The sequence below is a fragment of the Gymnodraco acuticeps genome, unplaced genomic scaffold, assembly GCF_902827175.1.
Source record: "Gymnodraco acuticeps unplaced genomic scaffold, fGymAcu1.1, whole genome shotgun sequence".
Taxonomy (NCBI): Eukaryota; Metazoa; Chordata; class Actinopteri; order Perciformes; family Bathydraconidae; genus Gymnodraco; species Gymnodraco acuticeps.
Genome location: NW_022990311.1, coordinates 164815 through 182500, shown reverse-complemented (window position 1 = coordinate 182500; position 17686 = coordinate 164815). Strand labels below are relative to the sequence as shown.

The 17686-nt window shown below is 44.3% G+C and overlaps 1 protein-coding gene across 6 annotated transcripts in view; it reads right to left on the bottom strand.

The window, feature by feature from the left end:
- Nucleotides 1-17686, bottom strand: part of LOC117550372 (long-chain-fatty-acid--CoA ligase 1-like) — a 35556-nt gene that overhangs the window by 16929 nt on the left and 941 nt on the right. For 4 of the 6 annotated variants that reach the window (XM_034222794.1, XM_034222797.1, XM_034222796.1 and 1 more), the window contains exons 1-6: nt 10689-10829; nt 6665-6979; nt 5026-5140; nt 3114-3178; nt 2354-2455; nt 61-160 (exon numbers count right to left, since the gene is read on the bottom strand). In XM_034222794.1, the coding sequence (XP_034078685.1) occupies nt 61-160; nt 2354-2455; nt 3114-3178; nt 5026-5140; nt 6665-6859 (577 nt within the window). In that variant the 5' untranslated portion in view covers nt 6860-6979; nt 10689-10829. Of the gene's footprint in view, nt 1-60; nt 161-2353; nt 2456-3087; nt 3179-5025; nt 5141-6664; nt 6980-10688; nt 10830-17686 lie in introns of those variants that run through there. The other 2 variants (XM_034222795.1, XM_034222799.1) reach the window with 2 other exon arrangements.

Sequence of the window (17686 nt, the reverse complement as noted above, 5' to 3'; positions counted from 1 at the left end):
AAGGTATTTTACATTACAAACAGTGGTCTAATAGCAATAAAGTGTATGTATGTATCTTACCTTTGTCTATGATGTAGAGGATGGCTTCTGTGCCCAGTGTGTCATACAGAGGGACTGACACCAGAGAATAGGTGTAACACGCCAGCTCACTGATGGTCCACTACACACACACACACACACACACACACACACACACACACACACACACACACACACACACACACACACACACACACACACACACACACACACACACACACACACACACACACACACACACACACACACACACACACACACACACACACACACACACACACACACACACACACACACACACACACACACACACACACACACTACAGGGTAACTTATGAAAAAAGTATCAAGTCAAACACTGAAAACATAATAAATAGACTGTATGCACTGAGTGGTGAATGCAGTAACTATCACATGTTTGATATCATAAATACTTTACTATGTTAGACTAAAGGATACATTTTGTGCTTGATTCTAACAGCCAGACATCACAAAATGTCAATGTGTGTCTGATTGCGAGTTCTACCATACGTCTTCATTAAAAGGTAATGAATGCAAAGAGAAAAAAGTTCAAGCATATAAGAACCATAGTTATTTAAAAGTTCAAATTAATAATGTTGTCATCCTATTTTACTTCTAGAGTGGTGCAGGGATTACGTATTTTGTAGGCCGACCTGGAGGTTAGCAGCGCAAGGGCTCCCTCGACAAAAAGCAAATGGTATTTCTATTTCCCCACATGTTTTGATAAGCTCACATTTAGACGAGGGAAGTTGTAAAGTTTGCGGGGTTTAAGGACTCATTCCTGCACCACTCTATTTGGAGGATAACCAAGCTTTAAGTTCAGGAACCACAGTTCCCCTAATGCTTTGAAAGACGTACCCAGGATATAAAATGATACTATGGGTTCAGTGACTTACGCTGTGGCCTAGAAATATTTGTTTGCTTCTAATTTTAATATTTTGGCAAAATAGCACTGAAAAGTATGCTAAATTAGTGTTCAGCAGTTCTTGTTTGTTGACTTCCTTTGAGACTATTGAAAAATAAAAGAGTTTTCTGATGTCTTAAAGGACATTTTGAAGATTATTCGCAATAGAGTGGTACGTTTACTGGTCTCATTAAGTCACTCTTTAGTAACTGATGTTTTTTAGGACACAGAGAAGCTTCAGACATGCATCAGTGGGGGCTTTACAGACACATTGTTTGTAGAACAAAATGTGAAAATTCCTTTAGCTTGTGTTAACCACAGACCTTGATAAGACATCTATCCAAAAACACTTTCAAAAAACATTTGAGGTGGGACGAGGGAACCAGGAGTGCTACAAGGCTAACTCACTTCCGGGTTTTAACATTCCAGCAGCACTCTTATGGCGCGTTTCCACTGCAGGCCTCGCTCGGCCTCGCTCGGTTTGGTTAGGCCTTATTAGGCCCGGCTCACTTTAATGCTGCGTTTCCATTACAGTTTAGGAACTGGGGCAGTTACTATAGTAACGCAGTGTAGGCGGAGCCGTGACGTCATCTTCAATGAGAGCCCCAGAAAAACAACACAGCCATTAGCTCTTAGCACTCAGAGCTCACAGCTCTTCATATCTGTTCAGAAACTAGACAAAAGTTAAACAAGTACAAACCACAGACTGCCTGTGTCATGGCGAATATAGTCGCTGGTTTATTTATGTCTGTATAGGCCGTTGTTGTGAGTGTGGACGGTCGGAGCATATATAACGTTAGCTTAGCCAAGCTCCATTTAGAAAACACGCATTTTAAAAGGGTTTTTCGCCTGCCGTCTGTCTGCAGACTTGTCAAAGCATTAATTCATGGTTTTTACTAACCGGTATCAGTATGTTGTTACTTCGGCATCATTTTGAAACGTGTATTACAATTAAATCACGGTCAAATATGTTCATCTTGTTGTAGTTGTAGCCCTCTTGCCAGCGATTCTCCCTCTAGTTTAGCATACTCAGCCCGACTCAGCCTGGTTGTTCCTGACCCTAGAACCACGATTTAGTCGGGCCAGAAAAAAGGTGAAAAAGTAGCCCCGGGCCAAAACTAGGCCAAGTGGAAACGCAACCAAAAACGGGCCCCGCACGGCTCGGCACGCTTAAAGCGAGCTACCCGCTGCAGTGGAAACGCGCCATTATAGACATCTGGAATAATGATGACCTGGGAAAACGTAAGTCACACTGAAACTAAAAATATTCACGAGTGTCTATGTGTCGGATCATTTTACCGAGGTTACTGAGTCATGACTCAGAGAAGGAGTGTGATTTTGATGCAAATGAGCTGCCCTTTAAATAGGCCCTCAGGGTACAGTCTGTACCTCGGGTCTGTTCTGAGAGAAGATGCCAATGTGGGGGTCTGTCGTCTTGGAGTGTCCTTTGTGAAGAAACGCGGATCCCAAATTCTCTGATCGCTCCATTACCTAAAACAAGGAAACACACACACGTCAAATTGAATTGGCTGCCGGTTTTACAACCGTTGTTCACTCAGGTGGTGCTGGAATGTGCCATTAATATTTTTACAATGTTAATCAGTCAAGTTAAATGTATGTTTGACCAGAAATAACAGAAAACAAGCTCCTTACTGTTCAACAAATTATGATAGTTATCTAGTAGGCCTACTGTCAAAGGAAACACATTTTAAATATGTTACTTTCAAGTCACCATCACCTCAGAGAAATACTACAAATATTAAGATGTTAATTAGATGTATTAACAACACGAAATAAAAATAAATAAAAAAACATTTATATAAACAAAGATTTAAGTAAAAATGTTTAATAAAACAAATAAAGAATACAATAGGATACGCATTTTAAATGTTGTAGTCACTTTTAGGTCACCAAAAGCTCATAGAATATGTATTGCATATTATAATGAACTTTTCTTTTCAAAAATTATAAAACCTTGTTTAAAATAAAACAATGGAGAGTTGGTTATGTTGGTATGTAACTGACTGTAGAGTTGAATATGGAGCCTACACAAATTCACCTGGAAAAATATAGATGTTTTTCTTTTGAAATAAACTAAATCTATGAAGTAGGAAAAACCCTGCCTTGTGAGGGTCCTTGTGACTCTGACCTCTCTGTAGGACATCCACTCATACGGCTGTTTGGGTTTCCTGGAGCCCAGGAATGGGCCGTTATCTGGAGAGACAGAGGGGGGGGGATTTGTATATATTACACATGCATGCTGTACTCTCCTGCTGCTGACACAAACGGAACAATATGCGACACTACAATGTTGATAGTGGTGGCACTGTAAGGTTAACATAGAAAACCAGCATCATCAAACGCAATCCAACTCTCTCATTTCAGGGGAGAGAGTTGGAAAACCTCTAAATAACCATTTATTTCGGATGAAGATATCCCGGACCTTGCATCTCTTGTGCAAGCAATTACTGAACTCTTTATTAAGTGTTTATTACTTGTCAAATAGAACCGAAAGTCTCAACTTTATTATTTGTGTCATTTGGATTGTCTACGTTGTGATTTTAGTGTCTTTGTTGTATCTATTAGTGATGTTACGTATTGCGCCGAGGCTTCGGAGCGTGTGTCGAGTAATCCCTGAAGCTTTTTGTGAAGCTTGTATCGAGGCTTGTATCGTTTTGGGCCAGTGACGTCATCGATGACATACGAAGCCTCGCTGCCTGTTGATACCACGTGACTTTAGATCGGTTGAACCACAACGCTCATATTACCCATGGATGTATAAGAACGGTGTTACCCCTCCTGTACCCGGGCCCGGCGGTGACACGATGGAATTAAGAGAGCTCAGAACCTCACTTATATAGAGGTCGGAACATGTCATAAGTATAAATAAATAAAAGCATAAATAAAAGTAGGAATAAAAACATCAATAAATAAATAAATGAATAAATACAGGAATAAGTAGTATACAGTGTTTTCAGTCAGAATCAGTGTATGTGCTGCGGCTCAGCTGGAAAGCAGTTGACTCACAACCGCAGGGTCCCTGGTTCAACAACTGGTCAATACGTCATGATATATACACGCTCAAACATATTATTTGCACACTGATTCATCTCAACCGCTGTCATTCTTACACCAGCATAAACCCTTTCGGCGCTCTCGCTAACCCCCCTATCTTTTCAGGTGGAGCCGAGGACCCGGCCAGCATCTGCCAGACGACATTCCAATTAATACGGTTTAATCATTTAATAAATACTATATCAATAATTAGTATAAATTATGTAAAAATGTGCAAATATGCAATGCCAAACTGTACTGTGCAATCAAGCTATTAAAGTGCAAACTGTTCACTACTAAAGTGCTGAGTGACATTATTTCTGTGCAAAGGGAAGTTGTTTCATAAAGTGCAATCCCACATGTGCAATATTACAAGGCCCGAAGCCGTCAGTCCAAAGGCCCGAAGTTACCTTCGTTACAGTACGTCTGCTGATCTTTACGATGGCCTACAGGGGCAAGCGCGTTACAACGGCCCATAACACTTCATTAGGAGAAATGCGCTGCAGTTTCAAAAACAATGCAAATATAAAAATACAAATGTGCCAAAACACATGCAAATGAGGAAACAATCTTCACCAACCTGACAAAACATGTGCAGCGTTTTGTCAGTATATTTGCAATGACTAGGTTAGCGTGCAATAATATCGGAAGAAATCTTGTGTTCACATTGTTCAAATAAGCTAATAAAATGTACATTTTAAGTTTTCAGTGACAGTTGGCCAACATTATTATCCCTGTAAACAAGCGCTCCGATCCCAGCTGTGTGCGTCACTTTTTAGAGTCCCCGTTTCCGTTGTGTTTTGGCACAATAGTGTTTTTACATTTAAAACATTTTTGGATGTGCAGCACGTGTTTTGGGCCATTGTAGCGTGTTGGCACATGTCGGCCACCGCAGCTCCTACTCTGTTGCTCTCCCCAAGGGCAACATTTATTCCCCATTATAGCAAGGCAGACAAACTGTCAAACTATCAAAAATGAATTCATATATTTATGTGTTTGTGACTTACTGGAGACTCTGACGCCTCTGAGGAAGCACTCGTACATTGTTGTGGCGTCATCGTAGAAGTGTGTGATGTTAGCGTCTCCTTTCAGCAGCACCGATCGGCGTGCCAACTCTCCACCCTGATAAAACAAATCTATGTAATCTAAGATTGATCCAACAGATATTTATTTAATCATTCATTCAAACATCAGTTCTAGTCTCTTAATTATTGCTTGGAAATATCATTCACATAAAGTTTCAATTATTTTAGTGTTGTTATTACAGTTTAGTGCAGTGTCAGATTGTTTCCCAATAGAGTGGTGCAGGAATGAGTCCTAAAACCAGGACATTAGTTATTTGTTTCGCACTTCTGCTTCCTCGTCTAAAAGTCAAGGTTTTGTTCAGATTCCTGAAATAAGGTCTGCACAAGAAAATAAATGTTCACCTTTTGTTCTACGACATAACATACGTCAGTAAACACCCTACTGGTGAATGTCTGATCTTCTATGTGTCATAAAAGCAGTGATTGTTGCTAGTGACTAAATGGCTTGTTGGGGGGGGGGGTCTCTGTCACTGTCGAAGCTTCTATCGCTGTCACCTGACCTGATGTGTTGCACCAGATGCTTCTTTGTGAGTAAAATAAAAACTTGACTTCCTCTGTGATCTGCCGACGGATAAATCATTGTGAAACAATGGCAGCCTTTGCACTTAAATTAATAATTAACACCTGGTCCAGTTGGTTTTGAACCAGTTTTTTTATAGTGGTTTTCTTGGGGCTTTTGTCTGTTCAAAGCGAGAGCACTTAAAGAATTACCTCTTTGAAAAGGGGAGGGGTGTACAATCCAAACACTTGAGTCAGGGTTGTTCCTGTGTTTGAATGTTGCTACATTTAGAGCAATAGCCCTTTACTGAACCACCAGCATTACAGCGTAATACCTTCGTCAATGTTCATACATTTGATTTCAACAGTATTTTTCAGTGGTGTTTCATTAGCTGTCACAGTATGTATACATTATTGTCCTACATCTGCACTTACAGGAAAGCTTACTCTTTTATTTAAAGTAGTACGTTAGTCAGAAGGAGTCTGACATTTGTCTTGCATCAATGCAGCTCCATATGAAACATAAACAATGGTAAATATATAAAGAGTACATATTAACCTCATTTTGAGGTTCATATTTGTATTTTGTGCCTCTACTGCGACATGTTTACATACTTTAAGGATAAAAAAGAAACTCCCCCGGAGGGAATTTTAGTATTTTAGCCTTTGCAGACCATTAACATGCACAAAAACCTACAAGCACACTGCAATAAAGGGAAAACCTCATATCATATTCATAATAGGGCCCTTTTAAGACAAGAAACAATGGAACATAAATTGAACATAACATTTTAATTGCTGAAGACAAGATCTTTAATCTGGGATTAACCTCAGTTTTACATTTTTGGAGTCTAACCTTATTAAATTGTGGGACCCTGTGTCTTTGGTGAACCCTGTGATTTAATGGTAACAATTCATATTCACTTTTCAGGTCGTGGTTGGGGGCAGAAACAGAGGGTTGACCTACAAACTGAGCAGATTGAGCAATTTGGACCTAAAAGAGGTGGCCAGAGATTTGTGTTTCTTCTATATATTTGAAACTAGAACCCAATGTGAAACCCACCTGAACCTCCACGGACTGCATGCGGAGGTCGCACACTGGCGGGAGGGCTTTGGGCCGGGTTGCCAGGTAGTATGTTGTCGCGGCAGCCACCGCCCCCACGCTGACCAGCACTGGGGTGGAGACGCTCTGGATGTACTGGCTGACATCATTCAGATCTGGCATCTTCAGCTTCCGCAGGAACTCCTGTCCCAGCATGGTGAGGTCAAAGTGTGTGTTTGGAGTGGTAGTGATAACACAGAGCTCTGGTTGAGGTGAGGTAAAGAGTGTGTGTTAGAGGAAGGAGTGTGTGTGGTGGGCAGCAGGCCAGGAGGGGACCTGAGGAGAGGGAGAGAAGGTCGGTCATTAATTTGTTTAAATAACATCTAGGATCTAGGATATTTGGACTTATTGCACCATCAGCAGCTAAAAGCCCCTCAAACTGTGAATTCAGAATCCATATCTTTGTTAATGCTGATACACCACTGCAAATATTGTGATAAACACATCTTTACATATTTATTGTTGTTAGATATTGAACAGTGTGCATATTTTAACTTTAACTTCTTATGTTTAGATAAATACTTGTATTATATCAAAATGTTAAATATTTGATTGCACCTTTTACTTTAATGTCTTAAATATTGTTATGTTATTGTATTCTGAAAAGGAGCAACTGTCACAATATTTCCCCGAGATACATTAAGTATTCTGATTACATCTATACATTTTTAGGTGTGTTACTTTTAACCACCAAGCGAGCGCAGCCCAAATTCAATTATTAAGCATACGTGCAGTCGTTTCCTCAGTATTAAGAAATAAGATATACAGTGGCACCTCCGTTGATATTACTTCGAAATGAAAATGGAACATTTCTATGATTTTTGAAATGACCTTGCTAACGTGCTCATTGGAACAATGCTAACACAATGTTATTTAGAAAGTAATATCCAACAGGTACATCTGCTTATTTCAAGCTGCTAGCTGCATGCTAATTTGTGATAATCAGCTGTAATCACAGAGAACAGCTAAGGTTTAAGGGAACCTCATTATTTTGGAGGTATTACGTCACATTTTGATCTTGTTCACTTCGCTATTGGAATGGCTATTCAAATCATTTCAGGTTTAGCTGCAGATGTTTAACGATATCCATTTTTTTTATCAAACACAATGGATACAGTTTACATTGGATTTACCCTCTTCGGAATAGAGTGGTTAAATGATCATTTAAAGTCAATGAAAAGTTGGTTTGAAGTTAAAGTTAAAAAAAAACATGCTTTTGGAATTATTGTATTGGTATTATTATAAACAATTAAAGACTCAAGCTGATTCGCTCCATCAGGAGTGTGTGGTTTGATTTCAAATGTTACATCTTGTGAGAATAAGTATGGAACATCTTCTTTTCATTTGTTTTATTGAGCTTGTCCCTTTCCAAACCATTGGGAAAAAACTGACATCGGTCCTATGGAGAAATAACCAAAACTAGACAGCTGCATTCTTTACATTACAGAATAATTGGCTCATTTGTTTTCCTTTGTTTGGTTAATCGTAAAATGTCTGAAAATACCACCAAAGGAGTGTGTTTGCAGCGTTCTCTCAAGTACGAGTACTTTGTCCTGCAGCTACTAATGTAGAATAATGACGGATGCTCACATTGCAGTAAAATGATATCATATAATTAACAGATTCTCTGGGGACGAGTCTAGCCGGTGTCACGTTCCCAGGGTGTGCGTTTTTTGTTGAACAGGTTATTTTCAGTGTTGTGACAAACACACACAGTTGAGGTGCGAGAGCTGTTTAAGAATAAACAGATTAGAAACACAGTCTGAACACAGCGTCCATGTGAACCTTGAGGGTGAGGACGACCTTAGGCCCAGATTCCATGTCAACAATACAAACTGAGAGACGTCAGTTATCACAGAGGACAGCCTTGATATGACACCAAAGTTTGGGAAATCAAATGAATCCAATCAGTTCAGCTTACAAGGGAGCACTCGTCTGGTACTGTTACTCCTCACTCTGATGGGAGGAATGTTCACTGATGGGAAATGTGTACACAAGCAGAGACCACTTACATGATCAGAAATGTCTCATTGGCAATAGTAATGATGAAGCCTTCTAAAACAGGTCTGGTTGCTTCTCGTCTCATTTGTGTAATTGTTACATAATGTAGCAACCGTAAAGTGGTTCACTTATATGAAATCAATTGTCACGATAGTCAATTGTTAACTATTGTTATGATAGTAAAGGCTCAAAGGTAGAGTAACTGCAGCACATGATTTAGTATCGTTTGTTTTAAGGCCCATGCTAAAATGAGCTACCAAAAGCTATTGGCCATACACCAGACCAGGTATGAGTGTATGGAACTAAAAAAAGGTGGTTTTCTTTTGCTATTGTTTCAAACGTTTCACTTGTAATGGGAAGATCATCTTAAAACTTGTTTTGATTTTTCAAGTTTTTCAAACTGATATTGCGCTTTCTGTGATAATTAAATATGAAGAGTCTGGACCGCCAGATAGCTCAGCGCAGTGTTTCCGCCAGGGGGGCGTCTTGCCGTCAATTGACGGCCTTATTCAGCTCAGAACGGCCTGAACTCGAGCCGAGGGCGTCCAAAAAAAAAAGATTGCTTGAAATGACGAAAAGGAAAAAGGACAAGAACATCCCTCTGTTGGAGGGGCAAAGGAGCCTATTGGGATTCTTTTCGGAGTACTGAACCCACGGTGCCTGCCACAGGACAACACGGAACGTGCGCGATTTGGACGCGATGAGCGGTGGAGCATGCGCGTGAACTGCGAGCGCCGGAGCCTCGCAGCGGCGAAACTGAGGCTCCTCTTGTTAGTGAGCCGAGCCAAATGATCCGGCTCACTAAAAAGAGCCGTAATTCCCATTACTAACGTAAAGAGATATTATCTATTATAAGGGACGGCTCAATTCAAAATTCAAGTCACGTGACTCTCTCTTACCTCATTCACACCAACAGTGTTTCAGGGCCGGTTCGGAGCTGGAGCTTGAAAAGCACCAGGGTTTTCCTCTTCACACCGCAGCGGAGCAGCCTCTTAGCTCCGGAATCCGGTTCGTTTCAAGCACCAACAAATTGTCCGGCTAGAGCAAAAGCACCACATACGTCACGCTTATGTCGAGGCGGGGACAGGGGCAGGATCAACTCCTGAACAACAACAAAAAGCCTGCGTTTTATCCAGCTTGTACACAACGATGGAGAAACTTAACAAGCAGCAGTGGTCCACTGAAGAGACCAGCTACCTACTGGGAATCTGGTCTTCCGAAGAGGTACAGAGGAAGCTGGAGCACAATCGGCCATTGTTGTTGTTGTCGGTGTGAGCAGCTGTGAGGGGTTTCCGCGTGGTTTGGCTTCATGAAGCAGGCACGCAAACGGTTACGTCATGACGCAAACGATGACGCAATGACGCAGCACCAGTCGGACTCTGGGCGGTGTGAAAAGAGCCGGAGCTAAACCGAAGAACCGGTTCTGAACCTGAAAGGCTCTAGCACGGAGCTTGAACCGGAGTTGCGTTGGTGTGAATGAGGTATCTCGGGTGGACGCCCTCTCAGCCCTGGTCTGGCGGAAACACCGGCTCAGCGGTTAGAGCTGGCGGCCCATATTCAGCGCCTGCTGCTAAGTTTTCGTTTATCGCAATAATTTCCAGGAACATTTATCGTCCAACAAAATTAATTATCGTGACAGGCCTAATCTCCTTTTAAGATTTAATTCTTAAGCCTAGAGTGTTGGGATTGTTTCTAAATCATTTTAAACTATAAGAGAAAGGAAACCTCCGCCAAGGCTGCTTCCATAAGGTAAAATAATGCATGAATCTGTCTTGTGCATAAATATATGCTTTAACAAGTTACTGACAAGTAACTTGAGACTTGACAAGACTTGCCTGGTATGGTATGCACCTATAGGCATAAATAACTGCATACAGACTGTTGACAAGACGACCACATTGTTTCCATTCTCTACGAGTACAATGCAGAGCTATTCCTATCTTCCAGCTCTACTCCTACAGTATAGCATCTGGTCCTCACTCACCTGGACAGAAAGCAGCTGGGACGTTGCTGTTGTTTCTGCTGCCAAAGCAACCGGCTCACTCTGCTTTCACGAGGCGGAAGCACGGATACATTCCTGGCACAAAACACTCTCAAAGATCTGCTACACGCTGATGTGTCAGCTAATCTACCAATCAAAGGTCACACCAGCTCCAGGGAGGGCTCCGATTGGCTGGTCGGGACAAGACATGTGGTCTGATTGACTCAATACCATCAATGAACATATCCATTGACAAGATCAATACGATGGTAAAAGTGTGAGGACCAATCATTGTGAGATTTGGATATGTTTTATAATTGCTGTTATGTTATACCACAATACAGCATTGTGCCCACCCTGTCCATTCCGCTCTACTGTCTTATTGTAGTTTCTATGAATAGAAATCTTTGACTTAGTGCCTTGACTGAAGTAGTGTCCTTCTCTCTTCACCTTTCCCCCAGTGACCTGAGGTGGCTGCTGAGATGATTAGAGAGTGAGATTAAAGCTGATCAAAGGGAACCGGTGTCCACTCATCTACTTCTGCCATTGTTTATTCTCTTATTGTAATGGCTCTGGGTTAAGAGTCCATGAAATAATATCTTGATCCATAAAATGTCCTGAAATACTGGGAAATGTGATTTACAATTACCTTCAGGTATCCTCTTCAAAGTGCATGTTTTGTCTGACCAACTATCCAACACTTTGATTTTGAGTTCATTGTAAAAAAAAACAAATACGTTTGTTCGATTTCATATTGATATCGTGCTAAAAATGTACATTTTCAGAAGTCTTTCTTTCACTTTTTGGAATAGCATGTTTTGTCTACAACTGTCCAAAACTATAGATAGTCAGTACATTTTAAACACATGTGCAGATTTTGCACATTTATATAAGAAATGCCATACAGAGATACGGACATACTATTAACAAAGTGTGCCATACAGACATACTGACATTCTATAAAAAATATGCCATACAGACTTACTATTAGCCAAATAAAGGCATTATTAACAAGTATTTATACTAGGCAAACACTTTCCTTTCATTGGAAAGGGGGCTCCTTCAAATTGCTTGTTTTGTCTAGCTACCGTCCAAAACTGAAGATATTCAGTCAATTGTAACTTAATGAAAAGTGTTAAACTTATCTTAACTCGATAAACTCAGTGATTAGGTGATAAAGGAAAATATAAGATGAGTTGTCCTGTTGCATTTACTCAAGAGTGCAAGGCTGGATTACCAAGCAGGCAAATGATATGCGCCGTATAGCTACCGCCTTTTGAATGGCTTCATATTCAAGGTCTGCGATGTAGAGGGGCCGTGTGTTCAGATGAAGGGTTTTTCTTCTTAAAGAAATATGTGGAATTACTGCAAACCTGAGGTAGGACACTGAATCACTTCACTTATATCTTGATTGTTCAATATTTGTATGTGTCAATTGAATAATGCTCTGAATACATTTTCATGCTAATGTCAATATTTGTTCAGTGGATTGGCATAACTGTATCTCGATATGATAAAACCAATAAAGAGTTTCAACTTTGTTTTCTTTTATGATCAATTCAAACAAATACCACTTTATACTTTATTGCCAACTTAATATTATGCTAATTTAGACTACTGTAATTTTTTATTAACATTTTCTTTCTTTCTTCTCTTTAAAAATTGGACCAATGAGTCAGGCTGATTACAGTTCAGAATTCATAAAGAAGGTGTAACATGTAACACTAGGGCTGCTCGATTATGGCAAAAATCATAATCTTGATTATTTGGGTCAATGATTGATATCACGATTATTTACTATTAATAATCTATATAATCTATATAAACTATTAACGATTATTTACTTTGAAAACATAAATGTATTGAACATTTTTTTTTTTAACAGTGTAGTGCCGAGACGGGAGTCGGGGTATCAAAGTTACAAGCTAGACTTTTATTTAGCATCTGAACACACATGTAAACAACTTCATGCCCGGGAAGCGAAGACCGGCAGAAACAGGAAGTCCGGCTCACTAAAATGTCCGTGCGGAACAATACCCCAACCTATAGATCCGTGGGTGAATAATGTCAATCACCACACAAGCCCCCCCAGTATTCACCCATAGTCAAAATCCTTGTGCCCGGGAGGAAGTACCACCCGACCCTGGCGCGTACGGACCACAGGGGCCGAGGAGGGCGGGGCCGCAGGCGAGGGCAGGGGCGCCAACGAGGGCGAGGGCATCCCCACAGGGTGCGGGCCATGGAAGGGCGGCCCCGACGTGGGGGAAGAGCCAACTCCAACGGCCTGGAAACGTCCACGTGAGCAGGCTTAATCCGATCAACGGACACAGTCTCAGGCCTGCCACCTACGTCCACCACCAGGCTCTTGTCCCCGTAACGTATGACCCTGAACGGACCATCGTAAGGGGGCCGCAGGGGACCACAGTGGGCATCATGGAGAATAAAAACGAAATCCGCCGACCGTAATCCGGGGGACACCCGGAAAGCTGGGTTGCTGTGCTGCGACGTGGGGACGGGCGTGAATGTCCCAGCGGTCTCCAGCAGGGAGGAGCACTGCACGGCCGCAGACCAGGGCACAGCGGCGGTGGGAATGAATTCCCCGGGGACCCGTAGCGTCTGGCCATAGACAAGCTCCGCCGACGAGGACTGCAGGTCTTCTTTGGGGGCACACCTGAGGCCGAGCATAACCCACGGGAGCTTATCCACCCAGTTGCTGTCTGTCAAGCCGGCACGCAGTGACGCCTTCATGGACCGGTGAAACCGCTCACACAATCCGTTAGCCTGGGGGTGATATGCGGTGGTGCGGTGCAGCTTGACCCCCAAACCCACAGAAACAGCGTTCCACAGCTCCGAGGTGAACTGAGAACCGCGGTCAGAGGAGAGGTCAGACGGGGTCCCGAAGCACGCCACCCACGTGCCGATGAAAGCGCGGGCGACGTCGGAAGCTGACGTCGAGGGGGGAACGGCCTCGGGCCAGCGGGTTGTCGTGTCCACCATCATAAACAGGTAGGTGAAACCGTGAGAGGGGGGAAGCGGACCTACGAGGTCGACATTGACATGGTCAAACCTCCTATCAGGAACCGCAAAAAGTTCAAAAGGGGCCCTAGTATGGCGGTGGACTTTGGCCCGTTGACAGGCCACGCACGAGTCAACCCAGGACCTCACGTCCTTCTTAAGCCCCTGCCACACGAACTTCTGCAACAACAACTTCACGGACGGCTTCCTACTGGGGTGGGAAAGATTGTGAACCGCCTCAAAAACGGGTCGGCACCAGTCCGCAGGGACCAGCGGTCGAGGCTGGCCCGTGGAGACGTCACACCACGGCTTTGCGCCAGAGTCACCAACCGTGACCTCCTCCAGGCGTAATCCCGTGACTGAGGCCTTGAGGGTCTGGACCCCGTGGTCAGAGGCCTGGTCAGCGCCCATGCAGAGGTAATCGAGGCCCAGCTGCACAGCTCCGATGACCGCTCTGGAGAGGCAGTCCGCGACTATGTTAGCCTTGCCAGCGATGTGTCGTATGTCCGTGGTGTACTCGGAGATGTACGAAAGCTGGCGTTGCTGTCGGGCGGACCACGGCTCGGCCACCTTGGACATGCAGAAGGTCAGTGGCTTGTGATCCACGAACGCCGCACACTCCCGGCCTTCCAGCAGGAAACGGAAGTGGCAAACCGCCAAATAGAGACCAAGGAGTTCTCTGTCGAAAGCGCTGTACTTGCGCTCCCTGGGAGTCAACTGGCGGCTGAAAAAGGCGAGCGGTTGCCAGGCGCCATCGACCCATTGTTCATGCACCGCGCCCACTGCGTACTCAGATGCGTCAGTGGTGATAGCGATGGGGGCCCTGTGTGACGGGTGAGCCAACATGGCGGCTTCGCTCAGGGCGGCTTTGGTGGCGTTGAAAGCGACCTCCCTTTCAGCCGTCCAGTCTATGACCTGGCGACTTGTCCCCGAGGGCCTCGTACAGCGGGCGCATGGTGTGGGCCGCCCGGCGAATGAACCGGTGATAAAACGTCACCATCCAGAGGAACTCTCGGAGCGCCCGAGCTGTAGGCGGTCGTGGAAAGGCAGACGCGGCCTCCACTTTCGACGGGAGGGGGGCGGCCCCATCCTTGCTGATGAGGTGTCCGAGGAAATGGATGGAGGACAACCCGAACTGACACTTCGCCGGGTTGATAATCAGGCCGTGTTGGTTGAGCCTGGCGAAAAGGAACCGGAGATGTGCCTGGTGCTCTTCGGAGGAGGAGCTGGCGACCAGGATGTCGTCTAAATAGACGAAGATGAATGGCATGTCTCTGAGCGCTGAATCCATCAGCCGCTGAAAGGACTGAGCGGCGTTCTTAAGTCCAAACGGCATACGCAGGAACTCAAAAAGCCCAAACGGCGTAATTACCGCAGTTTTGGGGACGTCCGAGGGGTGCACCGGAACCTGGTGGTAGCCCCACACCAGATCCACCTTGGAGAAAACCAGCTTGCCCGCGAGGTGTGCAGAGAAGTCCTGGATGTGAGGGACCGGGTAGTGGCGTCGTTAAGGCGGCGGTAGTCACCATACGGTCGCCAGCCACCGGCTGATTTAGGGACCATGTGAAGCGGCGAAGACCAAGGGCTGTCTGAGCGGCGGATGATGCCCAGACGCTCCATGTTGACGAACTCCGACTTGGCGACTGCCAGCATGTCAGGGTTGAGCCGCCGGGCCTTAGCGTAGACAGGGGGGCCTTCAGTGTCAATGTGGTGCTCTACCCCGTGTTTGGTAGTGGCAGCAGAAAAGGTGGGCTGCGTCAAGTCGGGAAACTCACTGAGAAGGTGCTGGAACTTGTCGCCCTGTGAGAGTGAGCTGGAGAGCCCACTGAATGACGCCTCGCCGCGGGTACACGTGAACGAGGCAAACGTCAGTGCGTCCACCAGGCGGCTGTTCTTGACGTCCACCAGCAGTCCGTGAGCGCACAGGAAGTCTGCGCCGAGGAAGGCGAAGGAGATGTCAGCCGTGACGAAATCCTACTTAAACCGCTGACCCTCGAAGCACAGGTCCACTGTCTTTGTGCCATAGGTGCGAATAGGGGTGTCGTTAGCGGACGTTAAAGGTGGGCCGTGGCCTCCACCAGCGGCGTCCTCCACGGTAGCCGGCAGGACGCTCCGCTGGGCCCCTGTGTCACAAAGGAGTCTGCGACCAGAGAGGGTGTCCCTGATGAACAGGAGCCGGTTGGATGTGCCCACGCTCGCGGCCACTACCGAGCGAGGAGGCGTCGGGCCCGTTCCGACCGTGACAGCTCGAAAGTCTTTAGCAGGAAAGCCTTGAACGCTGCATATTTATCCTGGGCAGGAGGAGATGTAATAAAGCCCACCGTCCGGGTCGCAGCGGAGCTCCCCAGCGCCGAAACGACGCGAAAATATCGTGCTGTGTCGTCAGTCACTCCGCGGAGGGCGAACTGAGCCTCCGCCTGAGCGAACCATGTCTCCCAAAACTCTGGCAGTTTGAAAAAAACGGCGTTACTTGCCATGCTCGGTTCAGTCTCGGATCCTTCAACGAGACTTGGTCACCAATGTAGTGCCGAGAGACGGGAGTTGGAGGCGGGGTATCAAAGTTACAAGCTAGACCTTTATTTAGCATCTGAACACACATGGGTTGCGTTCCAATAGTCCATTTAGCTTAGGAACCTTCCTAACCAAGTGAAATGACCCGGAAGTCCCTCAGTGGCAGCCATGATAAGTGCCGTTCCAATTCTCCAAATGAAAGGAAAGGAGGTTTCAAAATTCCTTTATGACCTCCTTTAGCTTAGGAACCACTGGACCTCCCTTACCAAAAGGAGAGGGGAAAATGCTGCCCCACAATGCATTGCAGCCGCAGCATTTGCCGTCACTCAACAGTCGGCCGTTCACGGAAACAACCGATTATGACCGAGAAATGATATCATGAAAGTTACGGTGCTTATTAAGCATTTTAAAACGTATGTGGTAAGTTGCCAAAGTGCTTTTTTCTGAACGTTCATCAGTATTATAATCAAAAAGAGAAATATGAACGTTAGTTTTTACTGAAATGATCAAATAAAGTCAACATCTCACAGTCTTTACTGAGCTGTGTGGGGTTTGTTCAACTTTTAAAAGATGTTTGAATGGTGATATACACAGTGATAGATGTTAAGGACTAACGCTTATAATAAATACATTTGTATTGATTTTAAGATATTTTCATAGTTCATACAATCATACGTATTGGGATCATTTTATTAATGTGGACCGGAGGGAGAGGGTGACGAGCATAAGTTTCACTTTCCTTTTTTATTTCAATTCCAACTTTGGTCATGAAGAATATGTTTCTCTGTTGTCCACGTTCATAAAGCATAAAACAACAGCATCAGAGCACGGTGCAGAGTCTCTAGATGAGTTTACAGTAGTCCCTCGTTCTTATTAAACATCCATGTTGTAGTCCGCTGTATAGAAAACTGTAGTTTCCATAGTTTCCCCACAGCAGCAGACGCACATTCATGACGTCCGCTGCGCATCATAAACACGTCGGATAGTGAAAGTGCATTCGGATTCTCTAAAGCACCGCAGTCTCTTCTCCTAAGTCCTTTTTAATTCTCTTATCGACTATCCCTTAACCCCGTGACGTTTCACTCAGAGGTCAAGGAATAGGAGATAGGGTTAGAATTTAGGAGCTGATTTTTGGATTATCAGAACGCAACCATGTAAACAACTTCATGCCCGGGAAGACCGGCGGAAACAGGATGTCCGGCTCACTAAAATGTCCGTGCGGAACAATACCCCAACCCATAGATCCGTGGGTGAATAATGTCAATCACCACAACAGTATGTTTTAACAGTTGATTACCCTGAACTTTAAGTATAATTCAACTGAAAAACCAATACAAAAATAAATAATCGTTTTATTTCGATTATGTTGTTTTCATAATCGTTGCAAGCCAAAATCGTAATTGCAATTAAAATACGATTAATTGAGCAGCCCTAGTATCTACCATGACGTGAAATGGAGAAGGTGCAAGATCAAT